Source organism: Zonotrichia leucophrys, chromosome 8, assembly GCF_028769735.1.
Source record: "Zonotrichia leucophrys gambelii isolate GWCS_2022_RI chromosome 8, RI_Zleu_2.0, whole genome shotgun sequence".
Lineage (NCBI taxonomy): Eukaryota > Metazoa > Chordata > Aves > Passeriformes > Passerellidae > Zonotrichia > Zonotrichia leucophrys.
The window spans coordinates 4,229,227-4,254,064 of NC_088178.1; the positions used below are offsets into that span (position 1 = coordinate 4,229,227).

General features: G+C 51.7%; 1 protein-coding gene across 5 annotated transcripts in view; it reads left to right on the top strand.

Moving 5' to 3' along the window:
- ASTN1 (astrotactin 1) overlaps window positions 1–24,838 on the top strand; it is a 74,324-nt gene that overhangs the window by 32,150 nt on the left and 17,336 nt on the right. For all 5 annotated transcript variants that reach the window (XM_064719476.1, XM_064719477.1, XM_064719478.1 and 2 more), the window contains exons 7-22: window positions 751–918; window positions 1,028–1,112; window positions 8,729–8,803; window positions 9,261–9,398; window positions 9,701–9,851; window positions 10,486–10,652; window positions 11,449–11,643; window positions 12,334–12,461; window positions 15,099–15,203; window positions 16,000–16,188; window positions 18,523–18,791; window positions 19,691–19,824; window positions 20,180–20,331; window positions 20,655–20,790; window positions 20,900–21,000; window positions 21,481–21,664. In XM_064719476.1, the coding sequence (XP_064575546.1) occupies window positions 751–918; window positions 1,028–1,112; window positions 8,729–8,803; window positions 9,261–9,398; window positions 9,701–9,851; window positions 10,486–10,652; window positions 11,449–11,643; window positions 12,334–12,461; window positions 15,099–15,203; window positions 16,000–16,188; window positions 18,523–18,791; window positions 19,691–19,824; window positions 20,180–20,331; window positions 20,655–20,790; window positions 20,900–21,000; window positions 21,481–21,664 (2,377 nt within the window). The remainder of the gene's footprint in view (window positions 1–750; window positions 919–1,027; window positions 1,113–8,728; window positions 8,804–9,260; window positions 9,399–9,700; window positions 9,852–10,485; window positions 10,653–11,448; window positions 11,644–12,333; window positions 12,462–15,098; window positions 15,204–15,999; window positions 16,189–18,522; window positions 18,792–19,690; window positions 19,825–20,179; window positions 20,332–20,654; window positions 20,791–20,899; window positions 21,001–21,480; window positions 21,665–24,838) is intronic.

Here is a 24,838-nt window from a genome sequence, read left to right on the forward strand (position 1 = left end):
AATGGACACGCAGCTTTTCCAAGGTGCAAAAAAGAGTTTTTAATTTTTGACTCTAACATTTATAGATTTCCAAGAGTGACAGTGGATTGGAGGGTGACAGTGCCACCTCTTGAATGACACTGGGCAAACTAACAGTCCATCAAATTTCTCCTCCTCTATAAAAGAATGTAAAACAATAAGTTATTTACACAAAGCATGTGAGAAAGTTCATTACAAGAATGTAAACATCAGAAGGCTTAAAAATCTTAAAAAATCAGGGTGACAAGGCACAGGACAGAGGAGGCAGACACAGGGTGGAAATGGCTGCTGTGGGACACAGGGCTTGCTGCAGGGTGGAGGGAATGGGCATAGGGCCAAGGAGATTATTGTGGGTTGGAGAGGAATGGATATGGGATTAAATGGTGGGACAGACCTCTGTGTGGGACCAAAGAGAGAGCTGTGGGATGAAGATGGCTGCTGTGGGACAGAGGGGAAAGGCACAGGATGGAAGGAGCTGTCATGTGTATGGAATGGAGGGGGCTGTCATATGGCAGAGAGGACGGGCACAGGACAGAGGATTCCTTGTGGCACAGAAGGAACTCTTGTGGAACAGAGGGTGCTTTCTCAGGATGGAGTGAATGGGCAGGGGATGGAGGGATCCATCGCAGGGTGGGGGCAAACATCACGGGATGGGTGGGATGCAGGGCAGCCCCGTGGGATGAGGGTGCAGCAGCGGGTGGCTGTCACTGACTGCCCTTGTCTCGGTGGCAGGGAGCCGGTTCATCCTGCTGGAGGGGAGCCAGCTGGATGCCAGTGACTGGCTGAACCCAGCACAGGTTGTCCTCTTCTCCCAGCAAAACTCCAGTGGGCCCTGGGCCCTGGACCTGTGTGCCCGGCGCCTCCTGGACCCCTGTGAGCACCAGTGTGACCCCGAGACTGGTGAGTGCTCCTGAGGGTGGGTCTGTGAGCTGGTGTGGCTGCACTCAGCAGGGAAGCACATGGAAAGCCTTCCCATGAGTGTCCTGCCATGTCCCTGGTGTCTCCACAGGAGAATGTCTCTGCTATGAAGGTTACATGAAGGACCCTGTGCACAAGCACCTCTGCATCAGGAACGAGTGGGGAACGAACCAGGGGTGAGTGCCCAGCCTTGCAGTGTCCTCACAGGAGCTGCTGGGCTTCCACAGCCCCTCAGCACAGCTGTGGGGACTTCTGGGATGGCAGAACTGTGGTAAATTCTTGGAGGCACCTCGGTGAATTGGAAGGTCAGCACACAGCTGGGCTCTGCAGCAGGTCTGCAGGAGAGAGGATTTCTGTTCTTTGAAATAATCAGGATTGATATACAAGAGGCCATTGTCACATTTCAGAGTAAGAACCCCCTGGAGGAGATTGAGGTTGTTCCTCCCATCCTTGTGTGCACTATCTTGGGCATCCTGCACTTTGTGGGGCTGAGGTCCCCACTGAAAACTGGGAAAATTAAATGCTATGATACTGTGCCCGAGGGAACAGAGGAGTCACCAGAGGAGTCTGCTCCAAGCTTTACACACCTGGAGGTAGTAAAGGAAATTTTTCTGATGTTCCAGCAGCAATTTGGTGGTGGATTCCCAAAGTTTCCACCTCTCTGTGACCCTCAAGGGGATGCTCCATCTGTCCCTCAGCACTCGTGGGTCTGTGATGTGCAGCTCCCAGGAATGGCTGGAGATGATGTGCACAAAGCCAAGACATCCCCAAATTTAGAGCTCCCACCAAACCCTTTCCCCCCCCCCCTTTTCTCATTATGCAGCAGCTGGATCGGTGGTGGCCCTGCACGTGGCAGGATGCCCTCTCTGAAGTTATTAATGTTCACAGTGGGAAGAGAAAAATCATCAAAGGCTAGGCTTGGTGTCCCCCCTGCCGTGTCTCTGCGCTGGGGGCTGGCAGCTGTCAGTGCTGGCACAGCCCTGCTGTGTCCCTTTGAACTGGGCCCTGGGGAGAGCACTGCTGCTCCATCTCCAGCCCCCTCGCTGCTTTTTATCATTTTAGAGGCAATTTAGCACCAGCTGTGCTAGACAAGCTGTTGCTCTGGGTGCCCTGAGCCAGGGCCATGCTCATGGTGCAGGTGCCACCATGGTGGGGATGTGCTGTGAGTGTGGTGACGGTCCCCAAACCATCACCAGGTGCCACTGCTGGGGCAGGAGAATCCAGGCAGAAACACAGCTCCTTGTGGTGTGTGTCCCCAGGGTCCTAGAGGAATGTCCCCAGCTCCTTTGTGCCATCTCATAGGAGACACTGAGTTATTCCCCTGACAGGGATTTGCCTGTTTTGGGAGGTGTTGTGTTTAGGAGTGTCTCACAGTGGGCTGGAAAGAGCCCACAGCCACATATGCTTTTGGTGTGTTGAGCCCAACACCTTGCAAAATCAAATTAACAAATAACTTTGTCCATGGAGGCTAGTAACAAAATGGATAAGCACTGTGGAGAAACATTTGCTTCCTGTCCCTCTGCTTTTCCTGTGCTCCTGAGCGTGGGTCTGCAGCTTCACACTTTCCTTCCATGCACACTGCTCTTCTCCAGCTTTTTCCTGATTTAGCTGCTTCACTTTCTGAAGGCAAAGTGGAGAAAAAGATGCTGCTTTCAGGTAAATTGGGAAAAAATATAGATGGTAACAAGCAGGAGAGAAGCCAAGGGCAAGAAGGACCAATACATTCCTAAAGTCCCCTGGGCCTGTTTGCATCTCCTGACCAAGCTTTGGTGTCAGCAATGCCCACCTGAAAGGTGCTCAGGACCTGCCCTGCTCCTCTGGGGGATTTGGGGCTGCTTTTTTAGACCTATCTCCAGCCTGAGGCTCCCACAGGAGCCTTTCCTCTGCCTGAAACAGGATCCATGCCTGGCCAGGGTACATCTTGTCTTGTGTTTCTTTTTCTATACTGGAGTTGGCTATGACAAATTATGTGCAGCATTTCCGGAATATTTTTCTGTTTGAGGCAGAGAAACCTGGCAGTTCTCCTTTCTCCCCAGGGTGCAGCACAGCCCTAGACCATGGTGGGGCTGTCAAAGTCCTTCTGCCCTTCCCTGGGCTCTTGAGAAGGCTCCAGTGCTGCAGCTGTCACCGTCCTTAGAAAACTCTCTCAAGCCTCTTGAAACTGGGCTCATTCTGTGTTTCTTCACAGAACTTGTCAGATTTTTGTTTCATAAAATGGTAACAGCTGAAACCACACTTGACCATCCCTACCTGCAGCTTCCACTATTTTTAGGGGCTCTTGAAAGCATGTTCACACTAAGCATTGTGATGCTGAGAGCAGCTTGGTGTTTAATGAGAATTTTTCTGTTCCTGATGTCCAGGTGCTGCTCAGTGCAGCTCTGCCTGGAAGGGCTTGTGATGGTAGAGGTCCCTTTTGCATGAACTTTTGGCCTCCACAAGGTCATGGCTGTGATGAAATCTCTTCAGCTTAGGAGAACCATCTTGTCAGAGCCTGTTTACCTGGATAACTTGTAGCTGTAAGGTGGTATTTGTGTGTTTTGGGGTAGAGGTTGACTGCAGTGCTGTCTATTGTTGGGCTCATCAGCTCACTCCCAGTTCCAGGCTCACCTGAAAGAGATGTCTGCAAATATTCTGCTCTCTCCCCCCTCTCTCAAGGTGAGATCAGCTGTGCCTGAAACACTTCTGACTGCTGTTTGTCCAATATGCTCTGAACCCTCCAATATTGCAGTGATGTTCTGCTGCCACGGGTCAGTCCCCAGAGAAACCACGCTGGCCCTTGGTCAACAAAGCAGGATTTGCCAAATCCCTTGGCAAACCTGGGAGTGATGTGCTCTGCATCTGACCTCCTCTGTTTTCCCTGGGTGGCCTTTTTATCTGGAAAGTCATTTCAGCCTTTTGGTTTAGATGGTTTTACTGTTGGTTTGTTTTTATTTACAGTGATGACAAGTTCCCTTGCTGTCTGTTCGCTCAGTAGCATCTAATTTTGCTCATGAAGGCAAGCTCGTCTTTGTACTTTATTGGTGATGGCAGTGAGAAGCTTTTTGTGCTGTGTGTATTTTGGGTACCAGACTGAGCTCCACGCCTCCACACTGCATCTTTTACCCAACGTGTCCGGACCCTAAATCTTCAGTTTTTCAAAAACTCAGATCTTTTTGATCATGGATACCAGATACATTTGATCTGCTGCTTTTTTTTTCTTTTTTTCTTTACTTTTCTTTTTTTTTTTTTTTTTGGTGTGTGTGTGCTGCTCCTTACCTGTTTTAAACAAATCTGTCTGGTGCTGTTTGTGTGCTCACAGTCTGTCTCCCTGCTTTGATATGCATTGTTAATTAGCTGCTTTTCGACTCTTACTCTAATGTTCCCTGAGCAGGATGCAGTTTCCAGCAATCCTACCATGCTTCATCTTTGCTCATCAGACCAAATTTCTGCCGTTCTTTTTGTGGTATGACTTGGCCAAAAATCAAATCAGCACATTCTGTCTTTAGTTAATAAACTGTTACCTGCCTGCATCTGTACTTTTTCATCCCAGCTCTTAGATCCATCTCAGACATGGCTTTCCCCTCCTCACGGTGCACTTTTCAGCCTCCCCCGTTGAGATTTGAGGTGCTCTGCATTGAAGGAGACTTTTTCAATGTCCTCTTTCAACTTGTAATGGGCTTCACCGTGGCCTGGGGAGGTTTGAAGGCAGTTTAAGGTGATATGGTGAGCATGCCAGGCTGGGTGCTCTCATCCTGCTGTGACTATTGGGAAATTGTCCCACCCCAGCCTTACAGGTGTTTTTTCCAGCACAGGACCTGAATTAGTGCATCAGCCTGTGCCCTGCTCACCCAGCTCCCTTCCCTTCCCTTCCCTTCCCTTCCCTTCCCTTCCCTTCCCTTCCCTTCCCTTCCCTCCTCCCTTCCCTTCCCTTCCCTTCCCTTCCCTTCCCTTCCCTTCCCTTCCCTTCCCTTCCCTTCCCTTCCCTTCCCTTCCCTTCCCTTCCCTTCCCTTCCCTTCCCTTCCCTTCCCTTCCCTTCCCTTCCCTTCCCTTCCCTTCCCTTCCCCAATCTCCATCCTGGCAGTGCCCCTGTTCCTATTATCCCATCCGCATCCCACAGAAGAGCGAGGGACACACCCAACTGACAAGTACAGCACTTTTCCTGCTTAAAGTCTTTATTTTTCTCTCTCTTTTTCTCCCCACACTCCTTTTCCTGTATTTTTTTTCCCTCTCCATCCCCTGCTGCGTGCTGCTCTGGAAGCTGAAGGGCAGCCTGATAAAAAGCTCCCGGTTCTTTCAGATCCTTTTCACCAAGCCACCCATCTGCCTCCTCCTCCCGCCCCGTTCCCCTGGCAGATTTACGGGCAGCCCAGGAGAAAGTGCTGGAATTAGCATTTTTAATAAAGAGCTGCTTGCCGGGGCTGGCAGGGTGGGAGGGGAGAGCATCGGCAGCTGAAACCCGAGCAGGGCTGGTGCAGGCAAAGGGGAGCTGGGGAGGAGCTGCCCTGGGCATCGCTGATTGGAAATGTCATCGGTGTCATTGGTGGCATCTGCACTCTGCTCTGCTGCCACCAGGGTGGTTAGGAAAATCAATCCACAAAGCATCAGAGGTTTGTGTCCAAAAAGGGCACAGAGGAGTCCTTTTACTTTACTGGAATAAAGGGAGAGGCCATGGAGCATTCCCCTTGGATGTCTAAAATTTTTGGAGGATGCAGCCTCCTTTTATCCCAATTTCCCAGCCACATTTCCCTTCTCTCTTGCCCCATTGGCTGAGGTACCTGAGAGGCACAGACTCCCCGATACGTCTGATACCAAAGATTTCCTTCTAATGTATAACCCTCCCTTTTTCATTTTTAATTCTTATGGAATTTAAGGTTTTTTCTTCTCCATTGTTTCTTTCATCTTTCAGTGCCTAATTTCATTTATCAGCAAACCTAAAAAAGCAAATATCTTTTCCCATTCATCAATCAGTGGAATCCTTCCCATTACTTCTTTTATCTCCCAGTGATAATTTTATCTCCCAGCAAACCCACAGCCTGTTTGTAAAGACAAATCCACTATTGTTTATATATTACAACCTATATATTGTTTGTAAAGACAAATCCACTTTCCTCTCAGGGTGATTCTGGGTCTGCATGGGTCCCCATTTTGGGGTCCTGGGTGCAGCAGGGTCTCCTCACCCTGGCATGGCCATCCTTGTGCTGTGCACTGGCAGGAAACCCTAAAAAGCACAGGAGGTCAGGGAACCACGTGTGAAGTCACCTATTCCAGCGTGTAACAGCTTTCTCCTCCAGTGACATTGCAGTCACACTCCCCTGCAGCAGCTTCCTGTACCTTCTCCTGCAGCCCCTCCAGCCTCCTGCCAGCTCCAGCTGCTCCAGGTTAGCTCATGGTGGGTAGTCACATCCTGCCAGCTCTGGGATTATTCCTCACCCCACCCATCTTGTCTGGAAGTTTTTCAAGCTGGAGCACAGTTCTGGATGCTCCAAGTCAGTCTGGCCTCCTCCCCATGGGGCTGCAATTTAAGCATGGCCAGGGCCTGTTGAGCTGGTTCAAAGCATCTCCAGCAGTGCCAGGTTTGGAGGGCTTAGCAGGTGTTTTGTGAGCTTCCACTCATGCCCAGATGTGGAGCAAAGCATGCAGATAATGGTCCATCTAGAAGAGCTGAGAGGCTTAAGGTTGTCCTGGGGATTCACTGGCAGCACTCTGGCCCTGGGAGCTTGCTGGCTGAGTGTGGGGAATTTTCTGTTTCTCAGGTGCCCTGGTGATTGCCCATTTTGTTGTTTCAATACCCACCTGAGTGCCAAGGCTTGCAAGATGCTGAGAGCTGTCATTCCTGGCCCATTTAATCCAACCTGATCAGCTGCAGAGCTGCTGGTCATTCCCACTTTCTTTTGTGAGCTCTGAAGGCCATGCAAGCCTGACTCTCCCTTGCGATGTAGGGGTGTAGCTAAAGGCTGAACATTGCATTTAAGGGGCTTTTTTGATCCCAAATAAGGGAAAAGTGTGGCAGGCTGAGGAGATGCCACATGTCCCTTCCTGGAGCACAGAAAACTCTTCCCTGGATCAAAGCCATCATCACTTTTTGCAAGGGCATGCAGTGTTAGGGACAGGGATAATGGGTTTAAACTGACAGAGGGAAGGTTTGATTAGATATTAGGATGAAATTCTTCACTATGAGGGTGGGGAGGCCCTGGCACAGGGTGCCCAGAGAAGCTGTGGCTGCCCCATCCCTGGAAGTGTTCAAGGCCAGGCTGGATGGAGCTTGGAGCAGCCTGGGCTAGTGGAAGAGGGGTAAAATGAGATGATCTTTAAAGTCCCTTTCAACCCTGGCCATTCTGGGACTCTATGATTTTAGCCACATTTGGAAATTGCATCCTGGGTGGACACACCATGGCTTGGGTGCTGATTTCAGTCTCCCAGGTGGGTCCAAATACACTGGCTCCATGTCCTGGGTGTGTCCACATGTGCCACCAGGCAGAGGCCTGGCAGTCCCTGTGCACCTGCAGCACCTGCCCCAGCACTGAGCTCTGCTGCAAGCCAAGAGCAGCTCTCCACAACCACTTTTCCACCCGAATTGATGGGGAACAATGCCTCGCTTCTATACAGCCTCTGCCTTTGTTCCCAGCCCGATGTGCTCCTCAAAAGCAAGAATAAAACCCATCTGCAGGAGCACTGGAAGGTGGGGGAGTGAAGCATTCAAGGTGTTGGCGAGACACAAGGAGCACATCTCTTTCTGGATGAGGCTGACCTCATTCAAGGCAATCCGATTGTGGGCTGAATGTAATCCCCAGCTCCCAGCTGACCAGACAGGAGAACAGCATTGTATCCCAGCAAAGGAATGCTGTAATCCTGCAGGCAGGATTTTTGTATTATTATTATTAATATTATTTTTGTCCTTGCTGAAACAACTTCAGATTAGAAATTAAACTGCTTGTGCAGGAGAGCTGTAATTGCCTCGAGAGAAAATCCCTGGGTTTGTCACTGGCACCTGACACTCTTGATTCTGAATTTTAGCAGCAGTGATGCGATGGGATGGAAAATCTCTTCTCCCCAGCTCTGAGCTCTTTGCAGAGGGAATTTGGAATTTTAGGGTTTGGCAGTGGGGTCTCTTGTCTGTCTCACTCTGTGAGTGTGGTGTGCCAGCAGGGCTGTGCTGCTGGGGGTTCATGTCCCAAAGGTGTCATGGCCATGGATGTCCCACTGAACGGTACCAGCCTCCAAATCTTAGTGGCTCATCACTCATCACCCTGTGCTCTCTACAACAGCAGGGATGGACCAGCTCTCCAGCCTCCTGCTTGGCTCCAGGTTTCCACCTTGTCTTCCAGCCCACTTTGCAAAGCTCCCCCACCTGGAACAGTGAAAAAAAGGGTGGTAATAAGGCAGGTGGTGAAATTGAGGTCCCAGGCTTGATGTGCTGCCTGGCAAAAACCTCACAGAGATGGTCCAGCTGTGGTTTGGTTTCCTTTTTGCAATTCAATAGCTGTGATGCAAATCCCTAAAACAGGACCAGGCAGGTGGTACCATGAAGGGATGTGAAGATGACTCTGGAGTGCATCCAACCCCAAAATAACAGATGCAGCACACCACTGGCCTATTGGCAGGTTGGAGCTGGGACGAGAATCTGATGTTGTAGGGACCCCAAAATTAAGATCTTGGATCTGAGGCTATTGTATTGTGTTGTCCTGGCTACCCTCGGAGTCATCCTACCCCAGGACCCTTCTGCATGTGAGCTGGGAGCTGAGCAGGCATTTTGGGCTGTGAGCAGCTGTGAGGACATGATGCTAGTGTGATGCTCCTGGTTTTCTTTTCCAGGCCCTGGCCATACACCATCTTCCAGCGTGGCTTTGACTTGGTGCTGGGCGAGCAGCCTTCTGACAAGATCTTTCGGTAAGCAGTGAAGGCAACATGCTCAGCACATTTTGGGGCTTAAATATGATTCAGGGCATGCAGGTAGCCCAGCTGGCAGGGCTGAGCACAGCTGTCCTGTGCCACCTCCTGGGGACATGTGAACATGGCTGGGAAGATGCCCCTGCAGCTTCATGTGGGTGCTGGATAGCCAGCAGCCAGTTCCTCCTCCCTGTCTGTGGTGAGAGTGAGTTTTAGGCTCTGAAGGAGGGTTTCTATGGAAAATGAAAGTGCCCTTTTTTTAAAGTAACATGCAATTTTTGGGAATCATTGGGTGTATTTGGAGGAGCCACCCCACTTTACCCTGCCCACACACCTTAGTCTGGGCTGGTATCCTTGCAGGATGAGCAGGGAGGCTCAAGGGCTTGGATTTGGGTGGAGACAACCTTCCAGGGTCAGCTTTTTCCTTTGTCCAAGCCTTTTCTGCTCTCCCTGGCAGATTCACCTACACCTTGGGCGAGGGCATGTGGCTGCCCCTGAGCAAGAGCTTCGTCATCCCACCAGCTGAGCTGGCCATCAACCCCTCAGCCAAGTGCAAGACTGACATGACGGTGATGGAGGATGCAGTGGAGGTCAGGTAGGTGCCATGGCAGGGTGAGGGAGCTCAGGGGGGGCTTCAGCAAGCAGAGCTGGCATCCCCATCCCACGAGATTAATACAACCATGAACCTGCCCCTCTTTAGTCCTGCAAAGCCGAGCTTTTGGCAGTTTCCTCCTCATCTCAGGAGCTCCTGCATCCTTCTAAAAGCTCGGCTGCCGTCCAGTTCACTGTCAGCCTGAGCTCAGCGAAAACCCATGCAACAGCCACGGTCATGCATGCATCCACAACATCTCATGGAAGCAGCAATTACATATCTCCTCTTTCTCCTCCTCCTCACAGGGAAGAGCTGATGACCTCATCCTCCTTTGACAGCCTGGAGGTGCTGCTGGACTCCTTCGGGCCCGTTCGCGACTGCTCCCGGGACAACGGCGGCTGCAGCAAGAACTTCCGCTGCATCTCGGACCGCAAGCTGGACTCCACGGGCTGTGTGGTGAGTGTCCCCAGGCTCCTGGAACCCCCCTTGGTGTCAGCAAGGAAGGGCAGGCCACAAAGGGAACCCTGCCTCCCTTACTGTCACTTTATGGTGCATGTTTTGAGGTTGATTTTGTAGCAGGGAATGGTTTTGGGCTGGCAGCTCCTTTGTTGCTGAGCACACGAGGCAGTAAGAGTCCATCTGTTTGTTGGCTCTGTGGGAGGCTGCAGATCACTCGTGTGTGTCACCACCACAGCTGCTCTGCCCCAAAACAGGGGGACTGTGGGGCTGCAGTGTCAGCAGAGCTGGGCATTGGGGGGAAGAGGCTGTGAGAGTGGGGCAGAAAGTGGGTGTGGAAAGGGCAGCACGGCTTTGTCCGTCACTGGAGCTGGGTTGCTGGAGAGTGGGGTTGATACCAGCACATTGCTTTGATAGGAGATGGCTTAGGGGGTTCCCACCTCAGGGGATACACTCCTGAGGGCTGCAAAGTGGTGCAGGAGGAATCTCTGCAGATGAGGATGCTGCTGTCCTTACTGCAGCCCCTGGGCACTGCTCAGGCTGCAGTTTCTGGTGGAGCCCTGCCCTCCACCTCAGCCCCACAGACAGAAACCTTCCCATGGGTTTTCATCCCCTATTTCCCCCACCCCACCAGTGCCCCACAGGACTGAGCCCCATGAAGGATGGCACGGGCTGCTACGACCGGCACGTGGGCGTGGACTGCTCTGACGGCTTCAACGGGGGCTGCGAGCAGCTGTGCCTGCAGCAGATGGTGCCCCTGCCCGAGGACCCCCTGCTCTACAACATCCTCATGTTCTGTGGGTGAGTGACTGCCAGAGCCCAGGATATTCCTCTGCCTGCCCTGGGGGACTCCAGACCCTGACAGGGGGCTTGGAGACCTTGGCACAGAGCCCAAGACCCCTGTGCCTTTGATCTTGACCCATGGAAAAAACAATTGCCAACCTTTATATGAATTGCAAGTCAAGAAAGTTTAAGTAGAATAATAGTTTGTCATGGGGTGAAAAATAGATTTTTGTGGTTTTTAGAATGGGGGCTCGCAGTCCCAAGAAAGAAGAATTTGGGCATGCCTTGTCCTTTTTCCTTCTTCTTCCTAGCCTCCATGTTCTGGGTGATGTTGGCATTTTTAGATTGGTTTGGAGTGGAAACTCACATAGGTGATAGGTATTGGGAAGTTATGGTAAATAGTGTACACATAGTTTTTAGTGTACAAAGATAACATTGCCCCAAGGATGGGCAGTGTGCTTCAACCCAACCTGCCAGACAGACCTCAGTGGGTCAGAGGAAGAATTTTATAGATAAGAAAAAATAAACAATTTTGAGAACAAGAATAAAGGAACTCTGACTCCTTCTTTGACTGCTGGGCTAGGAAAAGAGACTTTCTAATGCATCTTAGGGTCGCTCTGACCAGCAGAGATTCCCAGAAGTGACCCATCCTCATCCCCTCCCTGGCCACGGGGACACCCCAAAGTGCTGCTGTCCATTGCTGCCACCCCCCTGAGCTGGTGGGGTTGGGATGGAGGGTGTCTCCTCTGTTCTTGTGTCTGTGCTCACTGTTGGGGGGCTGCAGCTGACAGGGTGCCCCGTGCTGGCTCCCCAGGTGCATTGAGGACTACAAGCTGGGCGCGGACGGGCGCTCGTGCCAGCTGATCTCAGAGTCGTGCCCTGAGGGCGGGGACTGCGGCGAGCCCCGCGAGCTGCCCATGAACCAGACCCTCTTCGGGGAGCTCTTCTACGGCTACAACAACCACACCAGGGAGGTGGCACCAGGCCAGGTGCTCAAAGGGACCTTCAGGTGAGTTGCACACCCCAGCAGGGTCAGACCTCAGCATCCTCTCCAAGAGGAAGGCTGTGACGGTGTTCACAGGGGTCTTATGTTGAAGGAAGAGACGGAGATCTGACTCCATATTTCAGAAGGCTTGATTTATTATTTTATTATATATATTACATTAAAACTATACTAAAAGAATAGAAGAAAAGGTTTCATCTCAGAAGGCTAGCTAAGCTAAGAATAGAAAAGAATGAATAACAAAGGTTTGTGGCTCAGAGAGTCCAAGCCAGCTGGCTGTGATTGGCCATTAATTAGAAACAACCACATGAGACCAATCACAGATCCATCTGTTGCATTCCACAGCAGCAGATAATAATTGTTTACATTTTGTTCCTGAGGCCTCTCAGCTTCTCAGGAGGAAAAATCCTAAGGAAAGGATTTTCATGAAAAGATGTCTGAGACAGAAGGTGTGGAAGGAGCCTGGGGCTGGACTGTAGCAGACTGCCTGTCTGTCTATGCTTGGCTTTGCTTTGCAGAAGATGGAGGGGCTGGTGGGGAGGGTGTCATGCCTGACACTTTCCATCAAGAGTAGACATCTTTTTAGTCTGTTCCTGAAGGAAAGGAGAAGTGCCAGGTGGTTTTTTGGGATGGGTCACTTGCTAGCAGTCAGTGCTGTCCCCCAGCCTTGCTCTTCTCTCTTCAATTCACTTCCAGGCAGAACAACTTTGCCCGGGGCCTGGAGCAGCAGCTGCCTGATGGGCTGGTGGTGGCCACAGTGCCCTTGGAGAACCAGTGCCAAGAGGAGCTCTCTGACCCCACTCCCGACCCTGAGTTCCTCACTGGTGAGTGAGTCCAGCTGGATCCATGCCTCTCCCAGGGGCATGGGAGCTGCCAGCATGTCCAGCTCAGCACCCCAACCTCCCTACTGGGGGATATGTCTAGTCGGGCTTTATCTGCACACAAAGGAACCAGCAGCTGAGGATTGGTTCCCTTTTTCCAGTAAGAGGAAGGCATTAAAAATGAAGGAAAGGCAAAGGCTGTAAATTAATTGTAGAGTGTAAAAACTCAAGCATCCATCAACTATTTGGGGCATTTACAAAAGAATTTTTCTTTTCTTTTTCTTTTTTTTTAAGGCAAAAATAGTTTTCCATCTACCTTTGATTTCTTTGCTGATTTAATGAAGCATTCAAAACCCGGTGCCACCAAACCAAAATGTTTTGTTTGCTATACCAGAGCATCATGGGCCATGAGTAATAGGTTATCATAGGTTCCTAGACAGCTTTCAAGGATTTGCCTTTTTTCCAAGTTCCAGTACTCATAAGTAGCCTTCATTTCCTTGGTGTTTGTTGCTGTTTATCACTCAGGACTCCATTTTCTTCATGATGGAAAAAAGCCATTTTTTATTCATATAACTCCTTTTTATACAGTTTTACAGACCTCCTGTGGGACTCCAATTGGTCAGTAGCTTTCTTGCCAATTACTTTATTGGTTAGTAACAAGTTATCCTGTATTGATTGGTCACTCAAACTCTTGGTGTCTACATGCAGGAACAGTTGTTTGTTAAAGATAGTTTTCATTTTTCTATCTAATGGTGCACACACAGTTTATGCAGGTGTAAGTCATTTTTTAACCCAGGAGAAGTTTGTTATATTAACAAATTTCTCACAAGAGGGTTGTTTTCACATGGCAGCTTGCAAAGTGCTAGCTTGACAGGCCAGCCACTGATTCCAGAGAGCAGGCATGATTTTATGAAGCCTTGCTCTGTGATTTTTCTACCTTAGTGCAGCACTGTTGGCTGAAATGGCCCTGACATCGAAGAGCTGCTAAGCACAGGATGTGGCTGTTTTTGTCTCATAGCAGAGCTTGTGCATTCCCTTTGTCTGGCAGAGCTTCCAGGAGGATTTTGGGGAGCCCCCATGGACTGTATCCAGGGTCTGGTGGATGCTGGTTGCCCTGACAGGGTGCATGGCAGTGAAGGTGCAGGCAGATTCGGCAGGGAGGAGGGTGCTGGTGGGTCTTGGGGGGCTGAGCTTCCCCAGGAGAGATGGATGGGTGGGTCACTCCTGCTTCCCTGGGGATGCTCAACCCTGCCTGGAGGTGCTGGAGGACACCTGCCTCCCACTGGGGCTCTCCTGCCTGTGACATGGTTACATGGATGTAAGGAAGGCACAGGCAGGAGAGGGAAGCACAGGGATGCACAGGCTGCCACCACAGCCTCAGCATCACAGCAGTGTCAGTGGGACTGGGATTTCACTGGCAATTATGCTGGGGAGGTAAAAGCCAGTAAATGATGCTATTCATTTCCCACACTCTGCTGGCTTTGTGGCTGATTTAGAGGGGAAAAAAAAAAAGAGGAAAGAAAGAAAAATAAGTAAAATATTCTCTGCTTGTCAGAAGCCTGGATATCACTGTGAATACACGAGAGGCAGAGCTGCTGAGTAAGGAAGGGCTGTTTTTGCATAAACACTTTGCAGGGAAGAGCAAGGCTTTGAAGCTGTCGGCAGCAGGCAGCACTGAAGAGAGAGGTGCTGAAGGCAAAGGATCTTATCCTGCTTATATTCTGTCTCCAGGTCTCCTTACAGAGGGGGGGATACCCACTGCTATCCTCCTGAACTCCTGCTGGGTGCCTGTTGGCAGCAGAGCTTGCTGTGACGTGCTGGCTGTGCAGCACTGGAGCTGAGAGGGAGGAGGTGGCCTGTCCCAGCATCCTGCTGTGGCACTCGGGGATGCTCTGGCCACCAAACTCAGAGCCATGAGCACCCCTCAGTTCCCTTGCTGGGGCTTTGTCTGAGGCTCTGTGGCCTCTCTGTCCCTCTGCTCATAGAAGCTGAGCTGCTTTGGGCAGGAGTAAGTGCGCACCAGCCCAGGTCTCCATGAATTCCTGGCTTCTGTAACTCACAGCTGAATGGCTGAAAAACGGGATGTCTTTGAAGGAGAAGAACAAACCCTGGGTCCTCTCCAGCCCCAGCATTGCCATAGAGTCCTGAGGGAACATTAGCATCAATAGGAAGTGATTTCCCTGCCCATCTGCTGCCCACTCAGCTCAGTCCCAGCCGAGGGGGACCCAGGGCCTCCTGGTCACCCTTGGGCACATGTGGCATGACGGTGACTGTCCCCAGGCCTGCTAACAGCTCATTAAAAAGCACAGCTCTCATTAGTGACATAATTAGCACACCTGGGCATGCCTTGGGAGTGGGCACTGGGAAGGAAGCAGGAGGAGGCTCATTATCTTCCAGCGCAGAGCAAAATGAGACAAGCCTACGTGTTTTCCTTCAAAGCTGTCATTTTAATTGCTGGGGACCACCTGACCCTCAGCTCTGAAAGCCTCCCTGGGGGCATGTGGTGTGTACAGAACCCTTTTCCCTGGTTTCTTCCCACCTTGCTGGCTGTGTTGCCCAAGGCACAAAGGGCTGCAGCCACCCCCATGGTGAGGTATTGCTCAGCAGTGGCATTGAGTCCCTGTGTCCTCTCTCTGGCAGGGATGGTGAACTTCAGTGAGGTGTCTGGGTACCCCCTGCTGCAGCACTGGAAGGTGCAGTCTGTCATGTACCACGTCCGGCTCAACCAGATGACCATCTCCCAGGGTAAGTGTGCAGGGACATGGGGAACTAGGGGAGAGAGGATGGCTAGAGGTGACAGAGCCTTCTGCTGGCAGGTGATTGTCAGAACCCAGGAGATTCCTCTGGCTGCCCTGGGGGACTCAAGACCCTGCCAAGGGGCTCTGGGACCTTGGCACAGAGCCCAAGACTCTGTGCCTTTGATTTTGACCCATGGAACAAATTACCAACCTTTGTATGAAGAATTACAAGTCAAGAGAGTTTAAGTAGAATAATACTTAGTTTGTCACCAGGTGAAAAATAGATTTTTAGGGGTTTAGAATGGGGGCTTGGGATCCCAAGATGGAGGAATTTGGGCATGCCTTGTCCTTTCTCCTTCTTCTTCCTAGCCTCCATCTTCTGGGTGATGGTGGCACTTTTGGATTGGTTTAAGGTAGAAATTCACTGTCTAACATAGGTGATAGGTATTGGGAAGTTATGGTAAATAGTGTACATATAGTTTTTAGTATAAAAGATAACACTGCCCCAAGGATGGGCAGTGTGCCTCAACCCAACCTGCCAGACAGACCTCAGTGGGTTGGAGAAACAATTTTATAGATAAGAAATGATAAACAACCTTGAGACCAAGAATAGAAGAATCCTGACTCCTTCTTCAACTGCCAGGCTGGGAAAAGAGACTTGTACATATCTCAGAGTCATTCTGACCAGCAGAGATTCTGAGAGGTGATGGGCTCAAAGGCTGGCTGTCCATTGCGAGTGTGTACGGGGTAGCAAGGGCTTGGTGGGCACTGGGAACTGAGCATCTCCTCCATCTCCTTGCCAGCTTTCAGCAATGCACTCCACTCTCTGGATGGAGCCACCTCCCGTGCAGATTTTGTGGCGCTGCTGGACCAGTTTGGCAACCACTACATCCAAGAGGCCGTGTATGGCTTTGAGGAGTCCTGCTCCATCTGGTATCCCAACAGGCAGGTCCAGCGGCAGCTCTGGCTGGAGTATGAGGACATCAGCAAAGGTAGGAGCTTGTCCTTGGGAAGGGTACCCATAGCCACCCCCTGGGAGTGGGAAGTGGGGTTTGCTTTTGGCATTTTGGAGGTGCCCAGCCTGTGTCAGGACTGTGTCCCATGTCATCATCTCACACCCTGCTCTCACACCCTTTGAAGCCAGCCAAAGGATTCCCATGGATTGCAGCAGGCCAGGACAACAAGAAAGATCCGTACCCACAGCCCCAGGGAAAGACAAGTGCACCAATCCCACCAAGCCATCCTGCCTCATTCTGGACGTTACTGTTGTCTTTAATCTTATTCTTTCCTTCCTTTTATCTCTGCCCTATCTACTCTCTTCCACTTGCATCCTGCAGCCAGACTTTGCTCCCTCCAGTGTGTTTCCTTCTCCTGGGGAGAATGCTTTTAATGCCAGGGGACCAGTTAGGAGCTGGGAGGTTCATCATGGTGCCCAGGGCCTCTGGTACTGCTGCATTTCCTCCAGTGAGGCTGTGGTGCTGCAGTGTGCTTTCATGGATCCCCTGTGGAAGAGGTCCTGCCCAATTTGAATGGCAGCATTACAAAAGCTGAGGCAGCCCAACCCTGCCTGCTGCCATCTGTCCTCAGGTCTGTGGCAACTTGTCTGGTGGAGAGTGTCTCTACCCATGGCAGGAGCTGGAATGAGATGGTCTTTATAGTCCCTCCCATTCCCAACTATTCTGTGATTCTGTGATCTCTTGTGCTGGCCTCAGCAAAGCTGCCTGTAGGTGTTTTCCTGCCTATGCTGGGGATGGTGGGTTGCAGCATCCCGGCTTGGGCAGCAAACAAGAGCCAGCCCCCAACCCTGGGCATGGGGGATGCTGAGCAGAGCTGCTGCTCTTTAGATGACCTTGGTTTGCTGCTGCTGCCCAGGAATTCCCAGGTGCAGGCAGGGTGAGCTTGGAGCCACAATGGACACATCATTCCATCATGAGGCTTCATAATTCTCAGTATTGGCACCAGCCTGTGGTGCTGCTCTTGTTATGTCCCAGCCCCAGAGACGCTTATCTCCCCAGGGCTCTTGTGTGGGAAGGGCCTCTTTCAAAGCCTGAGTCTGGATCCTGTGGGCTCCTGGAGCCTGGGCTTCTTCACAAGCCCACCTGGGAAAGCACAGGCACGGTGCTGTTTGGCTGTGGGCTGTCTCCAGATGTAGCACCTCCTGATTGCAAGTACTTCTTTTATTTCTCCTGCAATTTCCTCCTCTTTGATTTTCGTGCTTGGAGGCTTTTCAGGTCTGGCAGCCTTTTTCCACCCACAGTATCACATTTAGGTTTCACTCTGGCACCTGCCACTTTCCTTCCTTTGCTTTTTGTTTGCAAACGTCAGGGGCTGGATATCGATTGAGAAATTGCAAGAGACAAATCATTCCCTGGCTCCTCTGCTTTTCCTCAGTGCCTGCTAAGCTGCAATTCACAGCCAGCCTAAAGTGATCCATCTCCAGCTTCCTGGGGGAGCAAAGCAACACTTTTGGATCCCAGGTTTTGTTATAACAGCCTTGTTTTCTTTCAGGAGTCTCAAGGATGGGCTAGTGCTGGCCCATCATTTCTCCACAAATCCTTGCTATAGGGAGATTTTCCTATTGAGTCATGGACGTGGTCCATGGTGGCTCCCCATGTACCAGGTCACCACTAATTATGGCCTGAGCCTGTCCTGAGAGTGAGGCTTTGCCTGCTCATCCTTCATCTTCCTCCAGCCCCACCAATCATCTTCAATGGTCCCTCTACACTCCTCCTTCTTCTGTATAAATCCTTTGGCATGGATTTTGTGTGAAAAGCGCTGTTTCCCTTCATGGCAAGGCTTGCCATGGCAGGGTGATGCTGTCCAGGGCACAGCAGTGATGGGCAGATTTTACCTTTTTGATTTCTGTGCAAGGACTGTTCCTCTTGTGCCAAAACATTTCCTGCTATGTAGGGCCAGGAAGGCTTTTGCAGGATTGTGGTCTGGCAGGGGTTTTTTTGGAGAGTCAGGGTGATGTGAAGGTGCCCAGGCAGGTTCTCCAGGAGCCTCCAGCCACATGAAGGAGGCTCCCTCTCGTGGGGACCCGCTGTAAGGGTGCACTGTCCCATCCAGCTGTGGGGATGGGGCTGGGGAAACTGAGGCACGGGGGGACCAGAGGACCTGCAATCACAGAGGCCACGGTGGGCTTTTTAGTCCTGATTCCTCCTCTGAAGACCAGTAAGTATTTAATCCCTACAGAGCAAAAGGATGCAGGCGGCTCTTTGGAAGCACTGCCTCCCTCCTGGGTGGGAGGCAGAGCTCTGGCCCCTCATATTCCACTACCAATGGCCTGGAGCCCACCCTGGTGTCACTTTTCCCCGCTTCTGCAGGCAACTCTCCCTCGGATGAGTCAGAGGAGCGGGAGCGGGACCCCAAGGTGCTGACGTTCCCCGAGTACATCGCCAGCCTCTCGGAGTCGGGCACCAAGCGCGTGGCAGCCGGCGTGCGCATGGAGTGCCAGAGCCGCGGGCGCTGCCCCTCCTCCTGCCCGCTGTGCCACGTCTCCTCCAGCCCCGACGTGCCAGCCGAGCCCATCCTGCTGGAGGTCACCAAGGCAGCCCCGCTCTACGACCTGGTCACCAACAACCAGACCCAGCGGGTGAGCAGCCACCTGGGCACGAGCGGGGTCAGCCCTTGCCCCTTGGCCAGCCCTGCTCTCCAGGGTGGATGGGCTGTGCTGAGCCCACCAGGGGATGGATGAACACAAGTGGTGGTGGGATGGGAGTGCTGGGGAAGATGAAACAGGAAAGCTTTATAAATATGATTGCCTGGCAAAAGATTTTGAGGATATAGAAACTATAAGCAAGATTGAAATGAAAGCAAGCTTTGAGATCCCTTAGTTACTGAACAATGAGAAAACAATGGTGTAGCCAGCTGAAGGTAATCCCCTTTTGATGGAACAACACTGTCTGCCTGCAGACAAGTCCAAAGGTCAGAGCAGACCCTACTAGCTTGGCAGAAGGGGCCCAAAGAGGAGTTTTTAGGGTTTAAAATGTAACACAGTATGGTAATGTAATGATTCTTATAGGCTGTATAAATGCTATAAGATTTGTATATTGTATTAAATTAGTTAGTAAGAATCACAACATTCAAGACAGAAGAAAAGTTATTGTATTGTAACAAAAACTTCGCTCTCTTACCCTTTTTACTCTCTTATGCTTTTGCTCTCTTACCTTTTTATGCTCCCACCCTCTCATCCTCTCTCCCCCTCTCTTCTCTCAGGCCTGCTCTGAGCTGTTGCTGGCAGCTCCCAGCAGGGCCCTGCACCCAGGCCCTTTGCAATAAACCCCAAATCCCAAAAGGCCCCTGCACTCAGGCCCTTTGCAATAAACCCCAAATCCCAAAAGGCCCCTGCACCCAGGCTTTTGCAATAAACCCCAAGTTCCATGACCTGGCTGCAGAGATCTCTCATCTCTGTCTGTCCCAACCGTGCTAGCCCCTGATGCTCCTTCATGGGAGCTCACCTGCCAGTGCTCAACCCCTTCTCCTGTCCCCCAGCTGCTGCAGGAGGCCACCATGAGCTTGCTGTGGTGCTCGGGCAGTGGGGATGTCATCGAGGACTGGTGCCGCTGCGACTCCAGTGCCTTCGGGGCTGATGGGCTGCCCACCTGTGCTCCTCTCCCACACCCAGTGTAGGTGCCCAGCCTGGCTCTGTGGTGTGGTGGCTCTGTGAAGGGGTGGTGATGGCCAGCAGTGGTGGCAGGGGTGCTGGGGCTGTGTGCCTTTGTGGGGCAGGTTGGCAAACTGATGGGAATCGAGAGTGCAGAGTTGCAGTGTCTTTTCTTAGTTCAGCTGAGGACTGTGGGGCTGGTTGTGGATCCATCCTGGTAAAGCAACCCTAGGAATGAGTCCTTTGGACCAGCATGCCCAGAACCTGGAGGGGAAAGGGAGGAGGAGTAATTTATCTCCTGAGGTTGCTGTCTCCTGTGAGTTAATGGCTTTGAATCCCTTTTGTTGTGAGAAAGTAATGCAAAATCTGTCCCCCAGCCTGCGTCTCTCCACTGTGCATGAGCCCAGCAGCACACTGGTGGTACTGGAGTGGGGCCACTCGGAGCCCCCCATTGGGGTGCAGATTGTGGACTACCTCCTCCGTCAAGAGAAGGTCACTGACAGAATGGACCACTCCAAGGTGGAGACAGGTGAGTGGGGACTCCCCTGGTTCTCCAGGGACAGTGGGATGGAGGTGTTAGAAGAGAGCCTGTCTTTGTCTTTGCAAGGGGATGCTGCAACAAATCAAATATCCTGGGGAAGAGAGAGCAGCCCTTCTGCCCACCGTGCTGTAGAAAGGGGCAGCTCCATACCATAGGGATGAGCTTTTCTGGAAAAGGAGTGGGCCCAACTTTATGCCAACTTCATGCCTTAGCCTTGTTCCCCCTTGGCACCAGGCAGTGTGGCAGCAAGGCACAGGCTCTCCACAGCCCCTGTGCCATCACCAGTGGCACATGCTCCTCTCTCTCCCTAGAGACAGTGCTGAGCTTTGTGGATGACATCATCTCTGGTGCCAAGTCCCCCTGTGCCATGCCAGCCCAAGTGCCTGACAGACTCTCCTCCACCATCTCCCTCATCATCCGCTGCCTGGAGCCCGACACCACCTACATGTGAGTGCCCTGTGCAGGGCTGTGGCAGTGCTGGCATCCTGATCCTGTTTGGTGCTGCCTGTATTTCCATGTGGAGCCCAGAGCTTTGTTTTTCCCCCTTCTCATCCAGGTTCACGCTCTGGGGAGTTGATAACACAGGAAGACGTTCCAGGTCAAGTGATGTGACAGTCAAGACGCCGTGCCCTGTGGTAGATGATGTGAAAGCTCAAGGTGAGATGGAGGGAGCTGCTTGGGACAAGAGTGGGTTCCCCCTTCCAGCAGGTTTCTGTACATGTCTCATGTCCTGGCCGTAACCTCTCCTTCACCCATAGTGGCCCAGGAGTTGCCACACGTGTGCAGGGCTGAGATGGAGGCTGCAGGAGGCACAGTCCTCTCTGCAAACAAAAAGTGAATAAATGGTGTTTCACTAACACTACCTGATGGCATCACCCATTTGTTTTCTTAATTAGACCAAACTGTGGGAAGCTAACCAGGGAATGCCATCTAGTCTCTTGGGACCTTGTCCCTGGACTGCGCCCAGGGAATGCCATCTAGTCTGGTGGAACCTTGTTCTGATGTGATGTAAATCATAACTCAGTGGACAAATCTTGGTTCTGGTCCTGGCTTCCCTAGAACTGAGCTTTACCTGTGGCAGGCTTTGTTCATGCTTTTCCTTGCACCCGACTGAACACCCCCTGTCCTTCTGCCCAGAAATAGCAGACAAGATCTACAACCTCTTCAATGGCTACACGAGTGGCAAGGAGCAGCAGACAGCCTACAACACCCTGCTGGACCTGGGCTCCCCCAGCCTCCACCGAGTCCTCTACCACTACAACCAGCACTACGAGAGCTTTGGGGAGTTCACCTGGCGCTGTGAGGATGAGCTGGGGCCCAGGTAGGCTCGGGAGCTCAGCTGGATAAGCAGGCAGGCCTGCCCAGGAGCAGGCTTGTCCCTCAGGGATAGTGGTGACCAGGAAGGCATCTCTTCAGCAAATCTCATTATACGATGATGGATGAGAGACCTCAGAGTGTCACAGTGGGGTTTCTGTTTTGCTGGATGCTGTGCATGTGCAAGGACCACTAACAGGACAAGGTAGAAAGTGGTTGACTGTTGTCAACCCAACCCTGCTGTCCATCCCATCAGCCCTGTCCTGTCTCTCGAGTCTGGCCTGACATATTCATGCTATACAGAGTGGCAAAAGGGTGGGATTCTCTTTATTCCTTCACAGCTGATGCCACAGGCAAAAAGGCAGAAGGTCTTGGAAAAATAACCTTTGAGGGATGGAGATCCATTCTGCTTTCTGCCTTTTCCTGGGCTTTGGCTTGAGCTGAATGCACCTCTGTGTGCTGAACTCTGTCAGCCTGTGGTCCCCAGCAGGCAGAGGACTGACTTTAGGGTTGAATTGTGCATTTCCTCACTTTTGATCCACATCTGTGGTTGTGGGGGGGGTGACACAAGTGGTTTTGGTGCCCAGGCAGTGCTTAGCTGCCACAGCAGGTTTTGGAGGAGGTTGTCCTGAGCTCTTCCTGTCTAAAATAGTCTCTTTGTGCCTGGGTAAGCACCATGTCTTCTCTTCAGGCTTCTCCAGGTTGCTGAAGCGCCCCCCAGCTGCCTGAGAATGTCCCAGGCTTGTGGAGATAGCCAGATGTTCCCTTCTCCCCATGTCCTTCAACATCTGCTTTAGTCTGTGTGGTTTCCCAGTAATGTGGGTATTTCCAGTCAGTTCAGCAGCCTGGGCTGAGAGATTGCGTGTGCTGCAGTGGTGTTTCATAGCATCTGGCCTCCAAACAACCAGAGCTGTGACCTCATCTGGAAATCAGGGTTGCTTTCAAACCTACATCACCAAGAGCTCCTACGTATGGAATTCATGGCCTCTGCCTTACACCGTGCCCCACACCTCCTCTTGCTGGTCTCACCACTGTCTGTCTTCCAGCACTGCTTCTCCAGGTGGTCACTTGTGTACTTCTAGCAGAGGATAGATTCTCCATGTATATTCTGTGTCCTTCAAACCTCTGCTAGGCAGTCAGAGAGACTCAGCCTGTGCCTATCTTGCACTTAGTGCATTGGACTTGTCTCCTGGCACAGCTTTGGAGGGAAACTCTGAGGAGGCCCTCTATGCCCTGGAGTAGAGGTGGGTTCTCTTCTCTTTTCCCTCTTCCCATTTATGTCCTAAGAAATATGAGCTCTTTGAGGCACAACCTCAAAGCTCAGTAGGATCATTGCAGCACATGGAGTGTTTTTAGGGCAGAGGCTCCCAGCAGCTCCTCTGCCCAGGGTTGCCTCATTCCCCTGACACCCAGTGGGATCAGCAGGCTTGGACTTCAGTCTCACCTTTGTCTTGATCCCAGCTGTGGTGATGCCGCTCCGTCTCCATTTCCAGATGTGAAATCCAGCCCCAGTTCGCACAGACCATCTGACATCTGTTGTGGTGATTTGCATGAGGAACACATAAAATTCCTTACGTGACAGACTGGAGTCGTCACGGAGCCACTGCCCTCGCCGAGGCTGAGCGCTGCCACTGCTGCTCCTGCTCCAGTGAGCACCAGCCGGGACACGGCGTGGAAGCTGCCTCCTTGAGCCCCACAGGGCAGAGGCATTGCCATGGAGCAGCCAGGAATGCCACTGAATTACCCAAATGATGCCATTTTCTGTGTGCATCTACGAGCCAGAGGGTTAATTGCAGCCTCTGGAAAGGCTGGAGCGCTCGGGGTAGGATGACGCAAGTCGCTGATGAAGTGTTTGCAGCTCGCGCTCCTTGGAAAGAGGCACTGAGGCAGCTGCAGCGGGCTCTGGTGATGACAAATCTTGGAAAGCAGACCTCCTGTTTGATCGTCTGCGAGGGCGAAGCACCCAGACTGGTGGTGACAGGACAAATCACTTGCAGATGACATTATTTAGCCAGCAGACAGTGTTTGTTTGACTGTTGCTGATGCTCCTTTGAAGTCGGGGATGCGGACCCACGCGACTGACTCTACCATGTCCCTCCTCCTCCACACGTCCAGGGCACCTCCTACTCTGCTCATTTGTGGCACACTCAGCTCCCTTCTTGGCAGTGCTGGCTGCTGGACCGAAGAAGCAGAACTTGTTGTGAGTGCACTGATAACTTGTCTGAGGCTGCGAAAGCAAATCGCTCCCTTGTGGTCCGAGAAGGGCTGCAGAGTGTCCTGGTCTTTGCAGAAGGAAAGGAAATGGAGAAAAAAAGCAAGCAGTGAGTGGAAGCTGGATGTGATGCAAAGCCTAGTGAAGTCTGGTGGTGCCTATGGGCTTTGAGCCAAAATCTGTGGGATAATATCAGGCCTTCCTGTGAGGGTACCTGTAATGCTGGAGGAGGAGAGGCACTCGTGGCACCTTGCTTAGGTGTCAGATGCAGACACCGAGACAAGTGAGAGCTTGGCTGTTTTCTATGGCTGGCCAGCTTGGGTGGCTGTCTCCAGAGCCAAAACCATGCTAACCACCTTTTCCTCTCTGGCATGCCCTGGACATGCTCTGGGGTGGCACTTGTCATGTGGCTGCAGAGCTGGACAACCTTTCAGTGGCTCCAGATTGGGCCCTTGGAGCTGCAGTCACATCCAAAGTTTTCTCTTCAGGAAAGGCAAGCTTGGCTCTGGCTGGACTTGGGGTAAATTAATTCCTCTTCAAATAGCTCTGCCAAGAAATTTCTGGCCTGGAGGGAGGTGTGGAGAGGCAGTGATGTTCCTTCATGGTTGGTACACATATCCTGGAGCTGTCAAACCATCCCACCCTGCTTATCCTAAGTAAGAATGTCCAGTAATAATGCGATTTTTTCCTTTCAGAATCATGATTTGTGACTGCTGCCAGTTCTGGACTGAGCAGATGCTGAGTTAAAGCTAGTGAGGGGCTGTATCTTCTTTTCCTTGACTATTCTAACCCAGCAATTGACCTTGTAGCTGGGTAGGAAATTTATCCCAGCTCATCAGACACTTAAACTTTGGTCTGGGTTTCCAGGCACATGAGGTAACTTCAAGATGCTTCATTTGAATCCATTGCCTCCACAGTGGCCACATTCCCTGGAGATCACCCAAAGCGTGAGACAAATTTAAAATGAAC